Source organism: Trichechus manatus, unplaced genomic scaffold, assembly GCF_000243295.1.
Source record: "Trichechus manatus latirostris isolate Lorelei unplaced genomic scaffold, TriManLat1.0 scaffold00201, whole genome shotgun sequence".
Lineage (NCBI taxonomy): Eukaryota > Metazoa > Chordata > Mammalia > Sirenia > Trichechidae > Trichechus > Trichechus manatus.
This window is the reverse complement of record NW_004444137.1, coordinates 4,108,298-4,127,700: the sequence shown is the minus strand read 5'-3', so window position 1 is coordinate 4,127,700 and position 19,403 is coordinate 4,108,298. Positions and strand designations below refer to the sequence as shown.

The 19,403-nt window shown below is 49.6% G+C and overlaps 1 protein-coding gene across 1 annotated transcript; it reads left to right on the top strand.

The window, feature by feature from the left end:
• Positions 1-684: 684 nt before the first annotated feature.
• LOC101353602 (histo-blood group ABO system transferase-like) lies at positions 685-13,357 on the top strand. The gene is made up of 5 exons (XM_012558960.1): positions 685-723; positions 847-998; positions 3,506-4,218; positions 12,333-12,415; positions 13,274-13,357. The coding sequence occupies exons 1-5, from the start codon at positions 685-687 to the stop codon at positions 13,355-13,357; spliced, it is 1,071 nt and encodes a 356-aa protein (XP_012414414.1).
• The last annotated feature ends 6,046 nt before the right edge of the window (positions 13,358-19,403 follow it).

Below are 19,403 nucleotides of genomic sequence, written 5' to 3'. Positions count from 1 at the left end.
AAGGCAGGACCTGATCTATGAGACTGGATTGTGTCCTGAGGCAATCTCTTGAGATATAAAAGACAGAAGTGAGCAGTGAGACAGGGGGACCTCATACCATCAAGAAAGCAGTGCCGGGAACCGAGCGCATCCTTTGGACCTGGGTCCCTGGGCGGAGAAGCTCCTAGTCTGGGGGAACACTGATGAGAAGGCTGAGAGACAGAAGGCTGAGAGACAGAAAGCCTTCTCCTGGAGCTGACACACTGAATTTGGACTTCTGGCCTACTTTACTGTAAGGAAATAAACTTCTGTTTGTTAAAACCATCCACTTGTGGTATTTCTGTTATAGCAGCACTAGATGACTAAGACACCATGGTACCCAGAAAACCAAGTGAAGCAGAGCTCAGAGGAGCCAAGCTCTCTGTGCCTAGGGCTCCCCTCAGCCTCACCATAACCCAGAGCTCCAGTGTGGGAAGGGTGCTCAGTAACCATCTGATCATTCCTCATTTTACAGGTGGGGAAACTGAGGCTCAGAGAGGTGAAGGAACCTACTTGAGGTCCTACAGCTGGTGAGGGGCCAGTCGGGAGGTAAGCCCAGGCCTGCCTGACAGACTGTGGGATCCAGCACAGGGCTGGTGCTCAGGGGCGCGCCACAGTATGGCACCAGGCTTTCTCAGCCCGAGCCAGGGAAGCAGGAGGGGCGAGATGAGTCATCGGTTCTGTCGGGTCTCAGCCTCTGAGCTGGTAGTGGAGAGAGCACTGAACTGGGAGTCTGGAGTCCGTGTCTACTCTAAGGGGACTACTGCCCTCTGAGTCCCTTTGTACAAACCTTTCTCCCTGTGGCCACCTTTTCTCTATCTGCTCTAGTGCGCTCTGCTTCGTCCACGAAGGTGGACAGTCGTGCTGGTCACAACTCCCTGCTTTGCCCCAATCATCTGGGACGGGACCTTTGACTCTGCCATCCTGGACACGCCATTCAGAAACACCACCATCGGGCTGACTGTGTTTGCCATCAAAAGGTAAGTCTGCGGGTGGCGGAGGAGGAAAAGGGAGAACTAGCAAGGGCCCTCGGAGTGGGCTGGAGGCTCCTTCGTGCCGCCCTTTTCCGGTCCAGGTGCTGGCTCACCACGGAAGGAGGAGGCAGAGCGTCCCTGCAGCAGGCGGAAGTGCTGGGATCTCCAGGGCCCCAGGTAGGCCCTTGCTCAAACAGCTGTGCCTCTGCCGGAAGTCACCAGGCAGCTTCCTCTGCAGGGAGGTGAGGCCAACGACGCTTAGGTGTCCCCGATCGCGTGCTGGGATCTTCATCTAAGCACAGCCAATGAGGGGTGCTCCCTACCCCACCCTAACCAAGAGACAAACTGAGGCTTAGCCAGGTATCAGAACCAAACCCGTTGTCCTCCCATCAATTCCTACTCATGGTGACCCCCATGTGTGTCAGAGCACAAATGTGCTCCACAGCGTTTTCAAGGGCTGATTTTTTGAGAGCTGATCTCCAGGCTTCTCTTAAGGCCTGATGATCTACTTCCAAAATTACATCAAGTGCCTCTGGATGGACTCGAAAATCTCCAATCATTCAGTTAGCGGCAGTGTGTTAACAACTACACCACCCAGGGACTTTGACCACAGCACTCTTTCTCCTAAATATGTCCATGTGCAAATCATTAACTAGAATTCAGTGTGTGTTTACAGTGTTCCTTCTCTGAAAGTTAAACGTACAATGAAGAGCAATATCTTAATTCTATGTTTGCTGAGTTTTGATAAATGCATACAGCTGTGTATCAGAAATCCCTATCAACTCATAGGAAATCACCATCACCCCCAGAAAGTTCCCCCATGCCCCTTCCCAGTAGGCCCCTGCCCCTACTTCATCAACGGCAACTACTCTTCTGATTTTTCCCCCCCATGAGGTGGTTTTTACCTACTGGGATCATAAAGCCTGTACTCTTTTGTGTTATCCTTCTCTCGCTTAGCATAATTATTTTGAGATTCATCATGATTTTGCGTGTATCAGTAGCACTTACTTTTTTTCTGCTGAGTAGTATCCCGTTGGGTGGTATACTACAGGTTGTTTATCCATTCCCCTTTTGATGGACACCTGGGTTTTTTCCAGTTTTGTCTATTATGATTAAAGCCTCTATGAGTGTTGTTGGACATGTCTTTTGTGTGGGCACGTGATACATTTTTTTCTTGGTTAAAGACTTAGGAGTGGAATTGTGCAGTCAAAGATTACATGTGTGTTTAGTTTTATTAAAAAAAAAACATTGCCAGGCCTTTTTCCAAGTTGACTGTAGCATTTTACACTCCCACCAACAATACCTGGGAATTGTAGTTGGTCACATGCTTACCAACGTTTGATGACCTGAGTTGTCTGTAAACTTGTATACTTGGGTCTTTGTACACATGTGTGAGTAGGCCTGTGGGGTATATGCCTGGAAGTGGATTTGGGGAAGGATATGCACACTCAAGATCTAGATAGAGTTTCTCACAGTGGCCTCCAAAAGGGTTAAACCATTGACATTCCCACTAGCAGGGCGGAAGAGTCCTTCATCCCCACATCCTCAATTGCAGTGAATTTTTCACTTATTCACTGGTTCAGAACATATTTATTAAACAGCTATTATGTGCCAGATGATGGGGAGAAGGCATTCAACCAAACACATAAAGTCCCTGCTCTTGTGCAGCTATATTCTAGTGCAAGAAGACAGAAGAACAAGTAAACACAAATACAAAACACACCAGAGGGTGATACAGGCTTTAAAAACATAACGAAGGCTGAATAAAGAGATACAGAGTGACTTGTGTTGGTATTTATTTAAGTATGTGTCTGTTTGCTCTTTTTTCTTTTTTATCAAATTATAGTTTCCACATAGGGAAATACACACATCTCAGCACGAGAACTTGCTGAATTGTCACATCTGCAGGCTTCTGCGTGAGCACCTGCAGAGGGAGTTATAGAGCACCTGTAGCCCAGGGCTTGAATCAGCAGGTCTTCTCTTGGTGAACTGATTGTGAGCAGAGGAATGAAAGCTGTAGGGGTGAGCATTGCAGGGAATGGCTTCCAAGCAGGAGGAACAGGAAGTGCAAAGGCCCTGGAGCATGTGTAGCGTGTGTCCGGATCATCAAGGAGTTGGCTGCCCAGAGCAGAGGGATGGAGGAGAAGGGGAAAGACATCAGAACCGACTATGTAGGACCTGGTAGACCACTGTAGGGCCTCAAATGGCTTTTTTTCTTTTCTTTTCTTAAGAGACACAAAGCTGTTGGAGGGTCTACAGCTTTGGAGTAACATTGGATATTAACAACTCTTTGAAGTTTTGCAAACCTTATGGATAAATGAAATATCTTGTTCTTGTGAATATTTGTTCACACCAGGCAAATTTGAATGTCCCTGCATATGCCCAGTACAGTTGGGCCGCATCGTCTGTAGCGAGTAGAATGGCTACCATTTTACGAGGCAGTTTTGTCTAAGTCTCCTTCTTTTGCTGCTGTTCACTCTGTTTAACTCTCGCCCTCTCTTTCCTGGTCTTAGATACGTAGTCTTCCTGAAGGTGTTCCTGGAGACTGCAGACAAGTGCTTCATGGTGGGACACAAGGTCAACTACTACGTCTTCACTGACCAGCATGCTGACGTCCCAAACGTCCTCCTCCAGGAAGGCTGGCAGGTGGTGAACCTCGAGGTCTGCAATTACCCCTGCTGGCAGGGCGTGTCCATGCACCGCATGGAGATGATCAGCAACTTCTCCAAGAAGTGCTTCCTGCATGAGGTGGACTACCTGGTGTGTTTAGATGAGGACATGATGCTCAGCGACCACCTGGGTGTGGAGATACTCTTCTCCTTGTTTGGCACTCTCCACCCTGGCTTCTACATTGCCGATCACCAGACCTTCACGTATGAACACTGCTCATTGTCTCAGGCCCACTTTCCGAGAGATGAAGGTTATTTCTACTATGCCGGCGGCTTTTTCGGGGGCTCAGTGCTACAGGTGCACAGGCTTACCAAGGCCTGTCACCAGGTGATGATGGTGGACCACACCAATCACATCGAGGCTGAGTGGCATGACGAGAGCCACCTGAACAAGTACCTGCTGTGCCACAAGCCCACCAAGGTGCTCTCCCCTGAGTACCTGTGGGATGAGAGGATGCTGTGCAGACCACCTTTCCTCAGGAAACTGCGATACGTGGCCATGCCCAAGAACCACCAAGCCCTCTGGAACCGAGGAGAAAACACTTTCTCCATTAATTGTAAGGCTGGCAATAAATGTTAGCAGTGTTGGGATTTTGATATTTGGTCAAAGTTTGGTGAAGTGAGTGCATTTCTTTTGATTTCCTCTTCTGGAGTGGCTGACACGACTCACCAGACAAACTGATACAGAACAGTTGGAAGAACTGTACAGTGAACACGTGTATGCTTATCACCCAGATTCTACCATTGACGTTTTGCTATTTTTGCTTCATCATATATCTTATCTATCTCTCCATTCCTCCTTCTATCCATCAACCAACTAATTTTTCTCTATTTGATAATAAGTTGCAGATATCAATCCATTTTACCCTTAAATACCTCAACATACATAATATGAATTAGAGTCCAATATTTGTCTGAAGTTCTTTTGGGGGATCAAATTTACAACCAGTGAATATTCACTATACAGATCTAAAGTGGACCATTTGGTGAGTTTTGTCAAATGCATACTCTTGTGTACCACAAACTCCACTGAAATATAAACCTCAGCACTCCAGAAAGTTCCCTTTTGTCCCTTTCCAGTCAATGCCTGTTCCTGCTCCCCACAGACAATCACTGTTGGGATTTTTTTCCTACCATTGATTAGCTTTGCCTTTTCTAGAAAGTTGTATAAATAGTATTGTCCTGGTAACATGAAACTTGCCTCCAAAAATGGAGGGTACTGAGAGACTGAAGAAACAGACGGGCAATTCTAGGTTGGCAGCAGAGGAGTTTATTAGGGAGACTTACATGTGAGTCAGGTCCTGGGCGGAAGCAGGACCAAGCAGATCTCTGTGCCCCACGGTGGGTTGGGGGGAGACAGAGGTTTTATATTGGTGCTGCACAATAGTGGCTGCATGCCAGGGATGCCTCTAGACTGACATAGGGCCGCCTCAGCAAGAATTACATTAGAATGACTTAGCAAATGTCAGTGAACTAGCAGAAAGCATGATGGCAGCCATGTTCAGCCTCGGAAAGCCCGTTTTCCCTTCTGCCCACCTCTTGAGGCCAGCTTTCACAATCTGGCATCTTCCCCCTCTTCTGCAAGGTCCATGAGGGCCTTGAGAGGAGGAGTTACACAAGTTAGGGACAGACCGTATTGCTGCAGTTGGAGGGAAAGAACACACTAACAATATAGACAAACACAGCAGAAAAGACCTAGACCCAACAACAAACCTTCCCAGCCAGAGGGAGAAGAGGATAACCAGGCAGCCACAGCAGATCAAACGTCAGGTGTGTCAAGACTTCTATCTGTTTCTTCATATGGCCTAACAAATCAGTTGTGTTCTGGTGATAGTCTGGTATGTAGGTACAACATTCAGTTTTTCCTATGGCACATGTCCTGTTAAATGACCTGTAAAGTGTGTGCTCTGCTCACTGTCAGTCCTTTGGGATATTCCATACATAACACTCAATTTTTGTAATTCTTTTATTGTAGCAGCCTGGTTCATTCTTTTACATGAGAACGCCTGTCTCAAGCCAGTAACTGTCCACACGTATAAGAGTGTATTTCACTCTCTCACTGGGCTGCACAGACCTGATGTAAGCTACCTACCAGTTCATCCATGGCTGTGTTCACGCATGTATATTCCCAGGATCGTGGGGAGACGCCTTGGGCGTTGGCGTGAGCACACAGGATAATTTTGTACAGCAACCTCCAAATCACTATACTTCACTGCTATGTCCGCCTCTTTAGCTGCTTTTCAACGAACACAGCACTACAGTGTCTGCTTTTCTGGTAACTCCAGTGGGTAGCTTCCCCTTTGGGAAGCACCATCCCAACTTGTGTTATAGCTTCTGCTTCTTGGTTTCCCAGCGGAGAAAGAGGTGAATGGGCTGCTACCCGAAAGACAGGTTAGCGTCTGAGGTTTGGAGTTAATCCCAGATGTCTTGCCTCAAGGCTTTCCCCCTATAAAAATGGCATGGGTGCAGCATCTGACCTCCTCTCTCTCCACAAGGGGGAAGGAGAATCAAGATTAGTGCTCTAATGAGCATTCTGTCTGTACTTCTTTCACGACAGATTTGTGTGTTTTTCTAGCAGTCCATGGTATGTTCAGTATTCTTTGCCAACTTGGTAATTCCAAGTTATCAATTCTTCTTTAGTCTTCCTTATTCATTGTCCAGCTTTCACATGCATATGAACATTACTCAACCTGAATTGTAATCTGTTACTTCCCTAAGAAACCCCATAATTGTGGGTATTGTCTATGAGTTGTATGTGGTCACTGCAATGAATTCTCACACCCAGCAGAGAAGCAGAGAGTGCTGTGGGAGGGACAGCTGGTGTCAGATTTTGTAAAGATGCAGAGAGAGGAGGCATATCTGACCTCTGCCTCATATGAATCAGGCTTGGGCTGTTGATACAGTGGCTGCAATGATGGACTCAAGCATAATAAGACCAGGCAGTGCTTCTTTCTGCTCTATATAGGGTCGCTATGAGTGAGAACCAAATCGAGGGCACCTAAAAATGATAACAATGGGCAAAATACTGAATGATGCAGGAAGCATCAAAAGAAGATGGAAGGAAAACACAGAGCCACTGTAGCAAAAAGAATTGGTCGATGTTCAATCATTTCAGAATTTAGCAGATGATCAAGAAACAATGGCATCAAAGGAAGAAGCACTGAAGGGAATGGCAAAAAATAAAGCTTCAGGAATTGACAGAAAGCCAACTGAGATGTTACAACAAACGGATGCAGCTCTGGAGATGCACATTCGTCTATGTCAAGAAATTTGGAAGATAGCTGCCTGGTCAATGGGTTGGTAGAGATAGATCCATATTTGTGCCCATTCCAAAGAAAAGTGATACAACAGAAGGTGGGAATAATCAAACAATATCATTAATATCACACACAAGTAAAATTTTGCTGAAGATAATTCAAAAGCAGTCGTAGCAGTACATCGAGAGGGAACCACCAGAAATTCAAGCTGGATTCAGAACAGGGCATGGAGTCAGGGATATCACTGCTGATGTCAGATGGATCTTGGCTAAAAGCAGAGAATACCAGAAAGATGTTTACTTGTGTTTTATTGACGATGCAAAGGCATTTGATAGTGTGGATCATAAGTAATTATGGATAACATAATGAAGAATGGGACTTTCAGAACTCTTCATTGTGCTCGTGGAGAACCTGTACATAGGCTAAGAGGCTGTTGTTCAAACAGAACAAGGGGATACTGCATGGTATAAAGTCAGGAAAGGTGGGCATCGGGATTGTATCCTTTCACTATGCTTATTCAATCTGTATGGTGAGTAAATAATCCGAGAAACTGGGCCATATGAAGAAGAAAGTGGCATCAAGATTGGTGGAAGACTCATTAACAACCTGTGATATGCAGATGACACATCCTTGCTTAGTGAAAGTGAAGAGGACTTGAAGCACTTACTGATGAAGATCAAAGACTACAGACTTCAGTATGGATTACACCTCAACAGAGAGAAAACACAAATCCTCACAACTAGACCAGCAATCAACATCCTGAAAAACATAGAAAATATTGACGCTGTCAAGGATTTCATTTTACTTGGATGCACAATCAACGCCCATGGAAGGAGCGGTCAAGCAACGAAACGACGCATTGCCCTGGGCAAATCTGCTGCAAAGAACCTTTTTAAAGTATTAAAAAACAAAGATGTCACTCTGAGGACAAAGGTGCGCCTAACCCAAGCCACGATATTTTCGACTGCCTCAAAGCTGGACAATGAATAAGGAAGACTCAAGATTTGATATCTTGAAATTATGATGTTGGCAAAGAATATTGAGTCTACCATGAACCTCCAGAAGAATGAACAAATCTGTCATGGAAGTACAGCCAGAGTGCGCCTTGGAAGCGAGGATAGTGAGACTTCATCTTATGTACTTTGGACATGCTATCAGAAGGGATCAGTCCCTGGAGAAGGACATCATGCTTGGTAGAATAGAGGGTCAGTGAAAAAGAGGAAGACCCTCAACGAGATGGATTGACACAGTGGCTGCAACAACGGGGTCAAACACAGCAACGATTGTGAGGGTGGTGCAGGACCCGGCAGTGTTTCGTTCTTTTGTTCATAAGGTCGCTGTGGGTCGGAACTGACTCGATGGCACCTAAAACAACAACAACGTAGAGTTCATATTGCACCACTTCATGTATAATGGGAGCCCCTACAGGGTCCTTATGAGTCAGAATTGACTGGATGGCAGTGGGTTTGATCATGTAAAATGGAAGAAACTTGTAACTACATAGATTCCTTTACTGCCCCCCATCCTAAAGGCCATAGTTGTCATAGGTATTACATCTACATACATTATAAACGCCACACTACAGTGTCATAATTTTTGCTTGAAACATTCATATAGGTCGTTAGAAATCAGGGGTAAAAATTGTCCTTTTATATTTACCAGATATTTCTCATTTCTGTTGCTCTTCATTCCTTCCTGCAGATCCAAATTTTAATCTAGTATCATACTCCTTCAGCCTGAAGAACTCTTCAGCTTTTCTTGTAGTGTAGGTTTGCTGCCAGAAAATTCTCTTAGTTTTCCTTCTCTGAAAATCTCTTTATTTTTAAAATGCCTTTATGTTGCCTTCATTCGTGAAGGACGTTTTCAGTAGGTAAAGAACTCTGAGTTGACAGTTATTTCTTTCAGCTCTTTAAAGATGTCATCCCACTGTCTTCTGTTCTCGATTGCTTCTGATGAGAAGTAACAGTGTTTGCACTAGTCTTCCCCTGTATGTAATGTGTTCTTTTTCCTCTGACTGCTATTAAGAGGTTTTTTTTAAGCCTGTGAGCAGCCATCTAAGATACTCCAATGGTCTCACCCCTTCAGGAGCAAGGGAGAATGAAGAAAACAAGGTGCAAGGGAAAGATTAGTCCAAGGGACTAACGGGCCACATGTACCACGGCCTCCACGAGACTGAGTCCAGAACAACTAGATGGTGCCCGGCTATCACCACTGACTGCTCTGACAGGGATCACAACAGGGGGTCCCGGACAGAGCTGGAGAAAAAAGTAGAACAAAATTCTAACTCACAAAAGAAGACCAAATTTACTGGCCTGACAGAGACTGGAGAAACCCCACGAGTATGACCCTCGGAAACACTTTCAGCTCAGTAATGAAGTCACTCCCGAGGTTCACCCTTCACCCAAAGATTAGACAGCCACATGAAACAAAATGAGACTAATGGGGCAAAACAGTCTAGCGACAAGGACTAGAAGGCAGGAGTGGACAGGAAAGCTGGTAATAGGGAACCCAAGCTTGAGAAGGGACACTGTTGACATGCCGTGGGGTTGATAACTATTGTCATAAAACAATATGTGTATTAACTGTTTAATGAGAAACTATTTGTTCTCTAAACCTTCATGTAAAGTACAATAAAAATTAAGTAAAATTTTTTTGAAAGAGTTTATTTTTTAAACTTTGGAGTCATCAGTTTGACTCTGTGCTAGGCGTAAGGGTGTGTGTAGTCATGTATGCGTGCTTTGTATTCTGCTTCTGGTTTGTTGAGCTTCTTGAATCTATAAATGTATGTTTTCACCAAATTTGGGAAGTTTCTGGCCATTATTTCTTCAAATATTGTTTCTTGTGAGGCATCTTGATCCTTCAGACTTTCTCTCTTTACATACCTGGGCTTCCGAACCCTCCCACATCCTCGTTTACCAAAACTGGGCTGCTTCCTAAGCCATCCCTCCCCTCATTACCCACATCTGGGTGATATTCTGGCCCCTTCCACATGCTTACTCTTCACAACTGTGCCTTCTCCTCTCCCAGCCCACCTTCTCACGTCACCCCTCCTTCCTCAATTCCTAACATAGGGCATTCTACAGCCCCTCAAGACTCCCAATTACCCTACCCTAGGCCTTCTCCTGGCCCCGGCCACTGGCCACCTTCTCACCGCCGCGTAGCGAAACCTTCCCACCTTCTCACTTTCCAAGTTCAAGCTGGGTTGCTTCCTGACTCCTCCCACCTTCTCATTGGCCACACCTTGGCTTTCACCTGCCCCTCCCATTTCTTAACCTCCCATACATAGGATGTTCCTGACCCCGCCCACCTCTTCACTTCCCACCCCTGTGCCTTCTCCTGACACTTTCCACCTCCTTTCTCTGCAGACCTTTGCTGTCTGTTGACCCCTCCACCTTCTCAACATCCCTGCGCTGCCTCCTGACCCCTCACACCTCTTCAACAGGCACATTTTGTCTTGCACTGGACCCTCCCACATACTGCCTATACAAGTGGCTTCTACTGACTCACTTTCCGCCTTACTCCCGACACCTCAGTGGCTTCCGCACTGTCACAAGTGTGCACTCACTGACCCCTCCCACCTCATCACTACCACACCTCATGCTGGTGTCCTGCCCCCCCTCACCTTCTCACTTCCCCTACTGGGTCTGATCCCTTCCATCTCCTGAGTCACCACACTAGTGCTGCTTCCGGTCCCCTAATGACTCTTGTTACCCACATCTGGGCCTTCTCGAGGCCTCTCCCAGATCCTCAGCCTCCATAGCTTGTCTGCCTCTTGATCCCTCCAAACTCTCACTCCCCACACCGGGACTGTGTCCTCACCCTTCCCACCTCATCTTTCCCCATCCCTGGGATTTATCCTGTAGGCAGGCACTCACACAAACACCTGTCCACAAATTCTCACGGCAGCACTACTCCCTCCATCAGTCAAAAGGTGGATACAACCCAATGTCTCTCAACAGATGACTGGATGAACAAAGTGTGGTCCATCTACACAATGAGATACCATCGAGTCTTAAAAGGAATTAGAAACTGACAAGTGTCACAACGTGGATGAGCCTCCAACACATGAAGCTAAGAGAAAGAAGTAGGTACAAAAGGCCACATATTTCCATTTAAACAAGAAATCCAGAGCAGGTAAACCCATAGACACAGAAAACCAATCAGTGATTGTCATGTGACAGGGTGACAGAGCATGGGGAGGACTGCTTAATGGGAACAGGGTGATGACAATGTCCTGAAGTAGATAGATACTGGTGATGATTGAACAGGATTGTGAAAGTACATTTGTTGTTGTTGTTAAGTGCCATCCACTTGATTCAACTCATAGGGACCCTATAGGACAGAGCAGAACTGCCCCATAGGGTTTCCAAGGAACAGCTGGTAGATTTGAACTTCTGACCTTTTGGTTAGCAGCTGAGTTCTTAGGCACTACGCTACTAGGACGTACATAAAGCCACTATATTACACACATTTAAACAGTTAAAACAAAACTTTATTAAATGAGAAATCTACCAGCTAAAATAGTATAAACTATAAACAATAAGTTTAAATAGTATAAACTATAAATACTACAAATAAACCACAGCAATAATGACTCAAATGAGAGTAGAAAGGGTCCAGTTCTGGAGCCGACACTCCCTCACTGACGATGCGGAGCTGGTGTGGGAGAGGTGGGGCAAGTGGTGGCCTGGGAGCTGGTTCTAGAGGTGGACCATGTTCAGAATCCAGCCCTCCAGCAGGCTCTTCTTTCAGTGACAGTGCTGGAACCAGTGATGGAATAGCTGGTTCTCCATGGGGCTCCAGTGTTAATTCAGAAAGAGGATTGACATCTGGATGTGGTCAAGGAGCCCCTTCTGGATGTGATCCATGATAGGAATCCATCCCTCTAGTGGGGTCTCCATTTGGTGCCGGTGATGAAGCTGTGGATGGAGGGCCTGGTGTTCAATCTCGCTCCGATGTTGGTTCAGGAGCAGATCTACCTCACCAGGTGGTACAGGAGACGGTTCTAGAGGTGGCTTAGAAAGAGAATCCAGCCCTGCAGCAGGCTCTCCGTCTGGTGTTGGTGCTGGTGATGGAAGAGTTGATCCTCTATCGAGATCCAGCATTGGTGCTGGAGCAGGGTCACCTGGAGGTGGCCCTAGATCGTCAGCTGCTTTTAGATCTGGTGCCAGCCCTGAGGTTGGATGTGCAAGAGGAGAAATGATCACCAACATGACTGCCTTTCCTCGTGTCTTCCCAACAATGGAAAACATCCTGCTGCCATGAAGAGAAGCCCAAGCCCAAGTTTTTCACCCCAGGAAGTCTTCCCAGACTGCAGTCCACCAGAGGAGGAGCTGAGGTTACTCTGAGCCCTGGCCCAACCCCAGCTTCCGGGGGTCCTCCCTGTGGGACTCACGCCTTGTCCCCCTCCCAAGCTCACATGCAGGCATGCCCAGTCCTCCTCACCCTCTGGCTCTGCCTCAGTGGGCTCCAGGTGACCCAGCTGTGCACAGAGAAGGTGGGCACAATGCTCCAGCTTTGAGCCCAGCAGATTCGCCTGCAGGTACTCCACCAGGAGCTTCAGGCAGGGGAAGTACGGGGGTTGGTCGAAATCCTCCAAATATTCATCGAGTCATGTGTTTAGGATGAAAGAGATGGCGCTGGGGATGGGTGGTGAACAGCAGGGTCAGAGGCTTGGCCTTTCCCACCACACTGCACTCCCAGGGCACCCCTGCAAGGGGCCGGGTCCCTCGGCCTGACCCTGTCGTCCCAAAGGTCAGCTAGACGCTGCACTATGCCCTCTGGCTATCTTGGCAGTGGCAGGCCTGGTCAATAAGCAAGGGGCTAGCACAGAGGTTCGGTCCCAGAGAGCTCCCCATCAGTAGTTGGACCAACTCTCCGTCCTCAGGAAGCCTGACGTACGTCCCTTTCTGTCTCCTGACCCCATCCTCAATGGACAGTAAACCCCTGAGGGCAGGGAGAGTTGTGTCTATGTGTTCACCTCACAGCCTGGCACACAGTAGTGCTCCAGGAATATCGATGCTGAGGACACGTGGAGTCTGTCCCTGCCCCAGCCTGCACAGGCCCTGGGGCCCCTCCACCTGGAGCTTGTGCATCAGCATACTGCCTGGTTCTCTGCACGCACGTGAGGCTCTCTTCTCCCATGGTCACTGTTCTCCCGAGGGGCAGGGGCCCCACATACATCTGAGTACCCACAACGGTGGTGCAGGATTTGGGAGCAGGTTTCTACCCCGACCTGCTGGTCTAGCCCCTGATAGGGGAGGGGAAAACCAGAGATTGAAGGGGAAAGTGGGGAGGAGGGGGAGGATTCCCTCAGGGGCCGCTCTGAGCCCCCAGCCTCCCCTCTGCTCCCCAGGATGTCAAGGCTGCAACAAAGCTCTGCGTGACCGCTTTCCTCCAGCAGGGAGAGCACCTGAACTCATTCCTCCAGGGGATCTAGATGTGTGGGACCCAGTGTCTACCTACCCTAAATCCAGACACAGGCCCCCTACACTCTCCCACCCTTCTGTGGAGACGGGAGCCCCTCCTTCACCAAAAGTCCACTCACTCTTTCAGCTCCTCCTGGGGTTCTCCGTCCCTAGCAGAAGGGGGGCAGTTGAATCCATACCTAGAGAAGACATGAGGACGTCACATCTAATGCACTGTGGATACTACCTGCTTATGATGCCTAGTGTTCCTGTCTGACTCCCCGACTAGAACTGAGGCCCAGGCGTGCAGGGCTTCCTTTCTGCTTTGTTCATTGAACAGTGCTAAATGCCTAGAACCGTGTCTCCAACAGTAGGGGCTTCACAGATAATTGTTGAATGAATGAACCCAACCGGCACCTTCCCTGATATCTGAGCTGGCCTGGGGCCCCTCTGCCAGCCCCCAGGGTTTCCTGTTCTGCCTACACCAAGGACAAGGATGCACTAAATGGAATCTCAATCCTCTTTACAAATGGGAAAGAGATTTGCTCAAGGGCACACAGTCAGTGAGAAGTGAGGCAGACAGCTTCTTCTTGGAGGACAGGAAAACAAGAAATGTGAATATCCCAGCCCCTCCAGTAGCCTTTCCGCAAAGCTGCACTCTAAGTACACACTTTCCACGGCTTGTCCCATGTGGTCCTGACAGTAATTCTAGCAGTTTGGACCTTTACCGCCCCACTTCTCGGAGGAGCAAACTGAGGCTCAAAGTGATGAAGTGACATTCCCCAGACACAACTGGCAGGGGTTAGAGTCCCTACTGGGCTGTGGAGAATAGGGCACTTACCTGTGTAACAACAGGTACAGGACCTGTTGGATCGTGGTGAAGGTTCTGTATGTTCCCAGGAAGACGTGGATGAAGGAGAGGTCACCCTCCAGGAACGCGGGCACCAGGTGCTCCACCAGCTGCTCCAGTGAGCCTGCCTTGAAAGTCCGCACCACGCAGGTCTCACACAGGTCCTGGTTTGAGCCACAGACACACTAGGGTGGGACAGAGGAGGGACATGCCATCAGAGGCAGTCTCATAAACCACCAGGAGGGACGGGGTCTCAGACCTCTGTGACCTGTGGTAGGAGGTGGGACACGAGTGCCTCCAGCAGAACACTGTAGGTTAGGTGGGTCAGTGCATGAGGACACACCTAAGTGTTCCTGCAGCCTGTTGAAAGGGCAGCAGAAGGAATCAGTCCAGGGCCAGCAGCAGTGAGAGGCTCAATCACTGTGGGAACCAGCCTCCCTTCTGGAATGTTCTGCAGCCAAGTCAGGACACTGCTCCTGACCTGGAGGGGTCACAGAGACGAGTTTGCCAAGTTAACAGGTTGTAGATAAAGATGTATCATAGCGTGAGACCCTACGCTTTAGGGTAAAAGAAGCCTGCTCAGCATGAGGATGTGTGAGGCTGGAAGAAGGTGGGGAAGGACAGTGGAGCTGACCGCTACCCAGAGCCCTGGGGTATAGAGTTAAACTCTGAAACAGGAGCAACATGGAAAAAGACGCCTGGGCTGATGTGAAGTGAAAACAGTCTCGAAAACTCATTTCTGATATTCCTACAAATATAGGAAAAGTGACTCTGCACCTGGCCAAGCTGGGGAGTGCAGTGTGAGGAGGTGGGAAGAGTGGGAGCCAATTCCTTTGGTCGATTCCTTTCCCTCCTTGAGAGGGAAAGTCCTGGGAGCGAGCTGGGAGTCTCCAGGGCACAGTCTCAGCCCCAGGCCACCTCTAGTTATCTGGGGGCTCTGGTTGGGTCCCCTACACACTCACCCAGAGCCTGTGCCAGCCCTTTGGGGCCGCTTTCTTGGTGTGGATGGAGTAGATGATGCTGTTCTTCATGTGGATCTTCTGCGGGGGATTCTGCAGAGACAGAGCCTGGCAGTGACCCAGGAGGCATCAATGGCTCCACTTAGACTCCTCCTTCCCCCTCTGCCCCTTCAGGCCCTTGTGCCCCCTGGGCCTCAGAGGAACTCCCAGTTCCCTGTCTACACCACATGCTGGGTAGATCGGCTTGGGGTTACACAATCCATCCTTGTCCAAGTTCAATGACCAGGGATAGAAATAGCACCCTCTGAGTGCTGCCACAGGATCTGGGAGGAGCTGGACTGGCACGGGGTCAGCAGTGGCCTAGGCAAGGCCAGCTGCTAGGACTGCATGGTGCCTGCCCCACTCAGGGCCAGCTAGGGCTCAGAGACGGCCCAGGTGAGAGTGCCGACTCAGCCTGTGACCCCCTGACCTTCCCTCCCTAATGCCCTGGTGTGAAATGGGGCCCCTGGGCAGAGACTTAGGGCCCAGCATCCTATGTGATCACGGAGGTGAAGCAGTCTCCACCTTTGCCACCCCAGCCCCTGGTCTCCAAGGCACCAGGCCTGATGGACTAGGCCCACCTACCACCCTAATCCAGGTCATTCCCAAGCCCATGAACCCAGTGATGGTGAGAGGCCGTGGGGATGGAGCTGAGGGGCCCTCAATGAGTGCTAGTCATGAAGCAGCAGCAGCACCATTTTCATCCTCCTCCTCACCTTTCCCCTCCCAAATCTCCCCAAATCACGTGGCCCCTCCTTCCCTGACTGACACCCACTTCCCTCCCATTTGGATCCTGCATTGTCCAACAACTTTCTGTCTCCTTGGTTCTGTCCTCATTGCCTCCCTGCACCTGTTAGCAGGGACCCCATGAGGACAAGTGCTGGCATGTCCTGGGGGCTGGTATGACCTGTGGCAGGGGTGTGGGGCTGCCCAGGTGGGGTCACAGTGGTGGAGTGGTCTGGATTGCCATTCTGGGCCACCCTGTGTTATCTTAAGTTTCTTTTCAGTAAATGGGCATATCCTTCTGGTACGGAGACTGAAAACACGTCTCAGCCTTCGTGAAAGTGTCCAACTCCAGGATTTCTGAAGTTTTGATACGAGGGAAGACGAATGACAACAAGAAAACAAGTTCCTAGCTCGAGTGTCTCCACTCAAGTGAGCTGGGTACGGGGCTGTCTCTAGGATGTGGGGGCCTGGTTACCAGGGTTCCAAGTTCTATGCACTCCATCACCAAGGAAGTGAGGTCATATCCTGAGTCCCTTGACCTGTGACCAACCTCAGGTGACATCTCCCAAAGGTCCTTCTGGGCTGCTGAATGCTCATATCTCCTCATGCCACCTCCATAACTATGCACAGTGACACCAACACCACCCTCACAGAACCCAGGGAAGGCCTGGGTGCAGCCAGGGCACCAGCTTTGAGCAGACAGAGCTGGGTTCAGACACTGCTCATCCCTCTTAACCAGTTAGCACCCTGGACAAATCTTTGTGCTTCTCACAGCCTCCTCAGTCTCCCCACCACACAGTGGGGGTCATTGTGGAGTCTTCTTCCTAGGGACGTCGGCAGGTATATGTGAGATAACACCTATAAATCCATAGCTTGGTGTCACATGAAGTGAATGCACAAACTCAGAGATGGGAGAATTTCAAGCAGGGGTAGGAAGCAGCATGGAGTACACCTCCAAACAGGGCTGGGTTCTGGTGGCGTCAGCTTGGGAAGTCACTTCCCTTCGTGGCCTCGTTTCCTTGTCTGCACCAGGAGGGTTTGGAATTAAATGAACATCAGATATTTCCACCGTCTGTCTGGCTTAAAACCCTCCAATAACTTCCATTATGTAGAATCTGACCCAGTGTCTCATCTCGGACTAGGGGGTTGGCAGCCTGCACGATGGCCCCCAATGATCCCACCTTCTGGTCTCCACATCCTCTGTGACCCCCTTCCCTAGTGTGGGCTGGACTCAGGGACTTGCTTCTCAAGAATGTTGTCGTTGTTAGGTACTACTGAGTCAATTTCAACTCATATGAGCTCATTTGAGGCAGTATCTCTTAGGACTGTCTTAGGCTCACTCTGTCTCTGTCATCTCTTTCTCTCTCTCTGTCTGTCACCTCTCTCCCCCACCCCAAGAAGCAGCTGTGATATATGACCTGCCCTATGAGGCCCACGTGAGAATGACCCGAGGACTCTGATCAACAGAGAGGAACGGAGGCCCCCAGTCCGACAGCTCACAAGTTGGAGTCCTGCCCATAACTCAGAGTGAGCAGGTAGCGGTTCCTCCCCAGTAGAGCCTCAGTTGAGATCACAGCCCTAGCCTTGTGAGAGAACTTGGTGCAGAGTCACCAGCTGAGCTGTGTCCATATTCCTGGTCCACAGAGACTGCGAGATCATCAGTTTGTTTTCGTGAGCTGCTAAGTTTTGGCGTGATGTTGTCAAGAGCAGGAGATAGCTCCTCCAGTCCACCAGGTCCTGGGACCTGGACCTGCCCTCTTCCTTCCTCTCTCCTCTCCGCTTCAACTCACTGCAGCCACACTGGCCACTTTCCAACCCCCTCTCTGTACAAACGTCTGCCTCCGAATCTCTGCAGCAGTTGTGCATTCTCCCTGCCACAGTGTCCCCAGACTCTTGCAGAGCTGGTCTCACCTGTCATTCTGGTAACATATAAATGTCACCTCATTGAGGCCTCTGGACCCCCACCCAGGGGTCCCAGTTCTCTCTTGCTGCATCCTGCTTTATTTTCTCTATGGAACTTGCTCTTTTCTTTCCCACGTATTTGTCTTCATGCTTTTGTGCCTCTCCCCTCCACTATGAGCTCTTGGGGAAGGGACCACGTGGGTCATTTTAAGCTCCTACCCAGGAGCTAACACAGACCTGGCCCAGGGTGAGAGCTTGGGGTGTGTTGCTGAATGAATAAATGAGAGGATCTGATTCACTTCCCACTCAGGCCGGCTAGGATTGTGGGCTTGGATGTTAACATTAGGAGATGCAACTCTGAGACAGGGGGACTGCCAGAATGACCTTGGGGTGACTGTCCCCTGGTCCAGCTGCTCCAGCAAAGCCCAGAGGGCACCACTGACAGGAGAGGCTGCCGCCTCCTGGTGGTCATCACTAGCACTGCAGCCCCAGACAGGAAAACACCACAAAACACACACCTGTGTTCAGGTGTCCTGGGGCTGCAGCTCTCCTGGGTGCCAAGGGGCGAAGAAGCAGGACCTGCAGGTTCATGGGTGGTGTAGGGGAACTCAGAAGACTCCCTTGCCTCCTCTTTACCTCCATAGGCCCTGTGGTGTCCAGCTCACTCACGGGGCATCCTGCCCACATTCAGGACAAAGATCCCACTTCCTCAGGAGGACCCCAAGGCTTCACCTGGGACTGATCCTGATCGTAGAGATGGCCTCATGGTCCACAACTCTGCACTGCTCTGCCCGACCCCAAGGCCCCAGCTCCCACACCCCAATGCTGTTTCTGACGGAATATTCTGTACCAGGAAGTAGAAAGCATTTTCCTAAGACCTCAGAGCACAGTGGGTCATCGATGGAGAACAAAGGCCAGCAGAGACTTCTCCAAGCTTGGGAACCCTGGGGGTGACCCACAGCAAGCACCCCAATTTACAGAGGAGAAAAGAGGCTTTCTCTCCTGAAGCCCCCTCCACTCTGGGATGGGCTCTTCTTAGCTCCAGGGGCCCAGAGCGGTGACTGCAGGATGAGGCCCTGTCCTCTCTGGGTTGACTTGGGCATGGCTGACCCAGGAAGATCCCTGGGAATCTCAGGGTTCCCCTCCGTTCATCCCAGTATCTTCCACCCATGCTGTGGGCTGTGGTCATGTGGCTAGGAGACGGGAGGCCACTGTCCCAAGACAGTGCTGCCTCCACCTTCTCTCTTCTTTCCCAGGGGTCACCTCCATGGTGTCCTCTCCTCCTCTGACCCTACCCTATGGCCCCACCTTTGAAGTTAGTGTGTGTGTGTGGGGTGAGGGTGAGAGGAAAACAGCCCCCCAAGGGGAAGGGATGACCAGGGTTCCCCACATCTTAGGGCTCTCAATCCCAAAGCAAACCCCATGAGAGGGGCTGAGACCTGGCCTAGGAGGCTGCAAACTTCCTCATCCTCTGGAGTCTGCCCACCTCTGTGTCCTGGGCTGCCCCTGCCTTTCTCTTGGAATCAGTTCCTAAGTGTGCACTGAGGGTTTGGACCGGGAACTGCTTGAGTGCTCACTCAGGGAGGATGTGGGGTCACGACC

What these genes read in the sequence shown, in the direction of transcription:
- LOC101353602 (XM_012558960.1), top strand. Translation starts at nt 685, where the DNA reads ATGAGTCATCGGTTCTGTCGGGTCTCAGCCTCTGAGCTG. An exon ending in GGGTCTCAGCCTCTGAGCTG is followed by an intron (nt 724 to 846) that starts GTAGTGGAGAGA and finishes TATCTGCTCTAG; the next exon opens with TGCGCTCTGCTTCGTCCACG. An exon ending in CCCAGCTGTGCACAGAGAAG is followed by an intron (nt 12,416 to 13,273) that starts GTGGGCACAATG and finishes TCTGCTCCCCAG; the next exon opens with GATGTCAAGGCTGCAACAAA.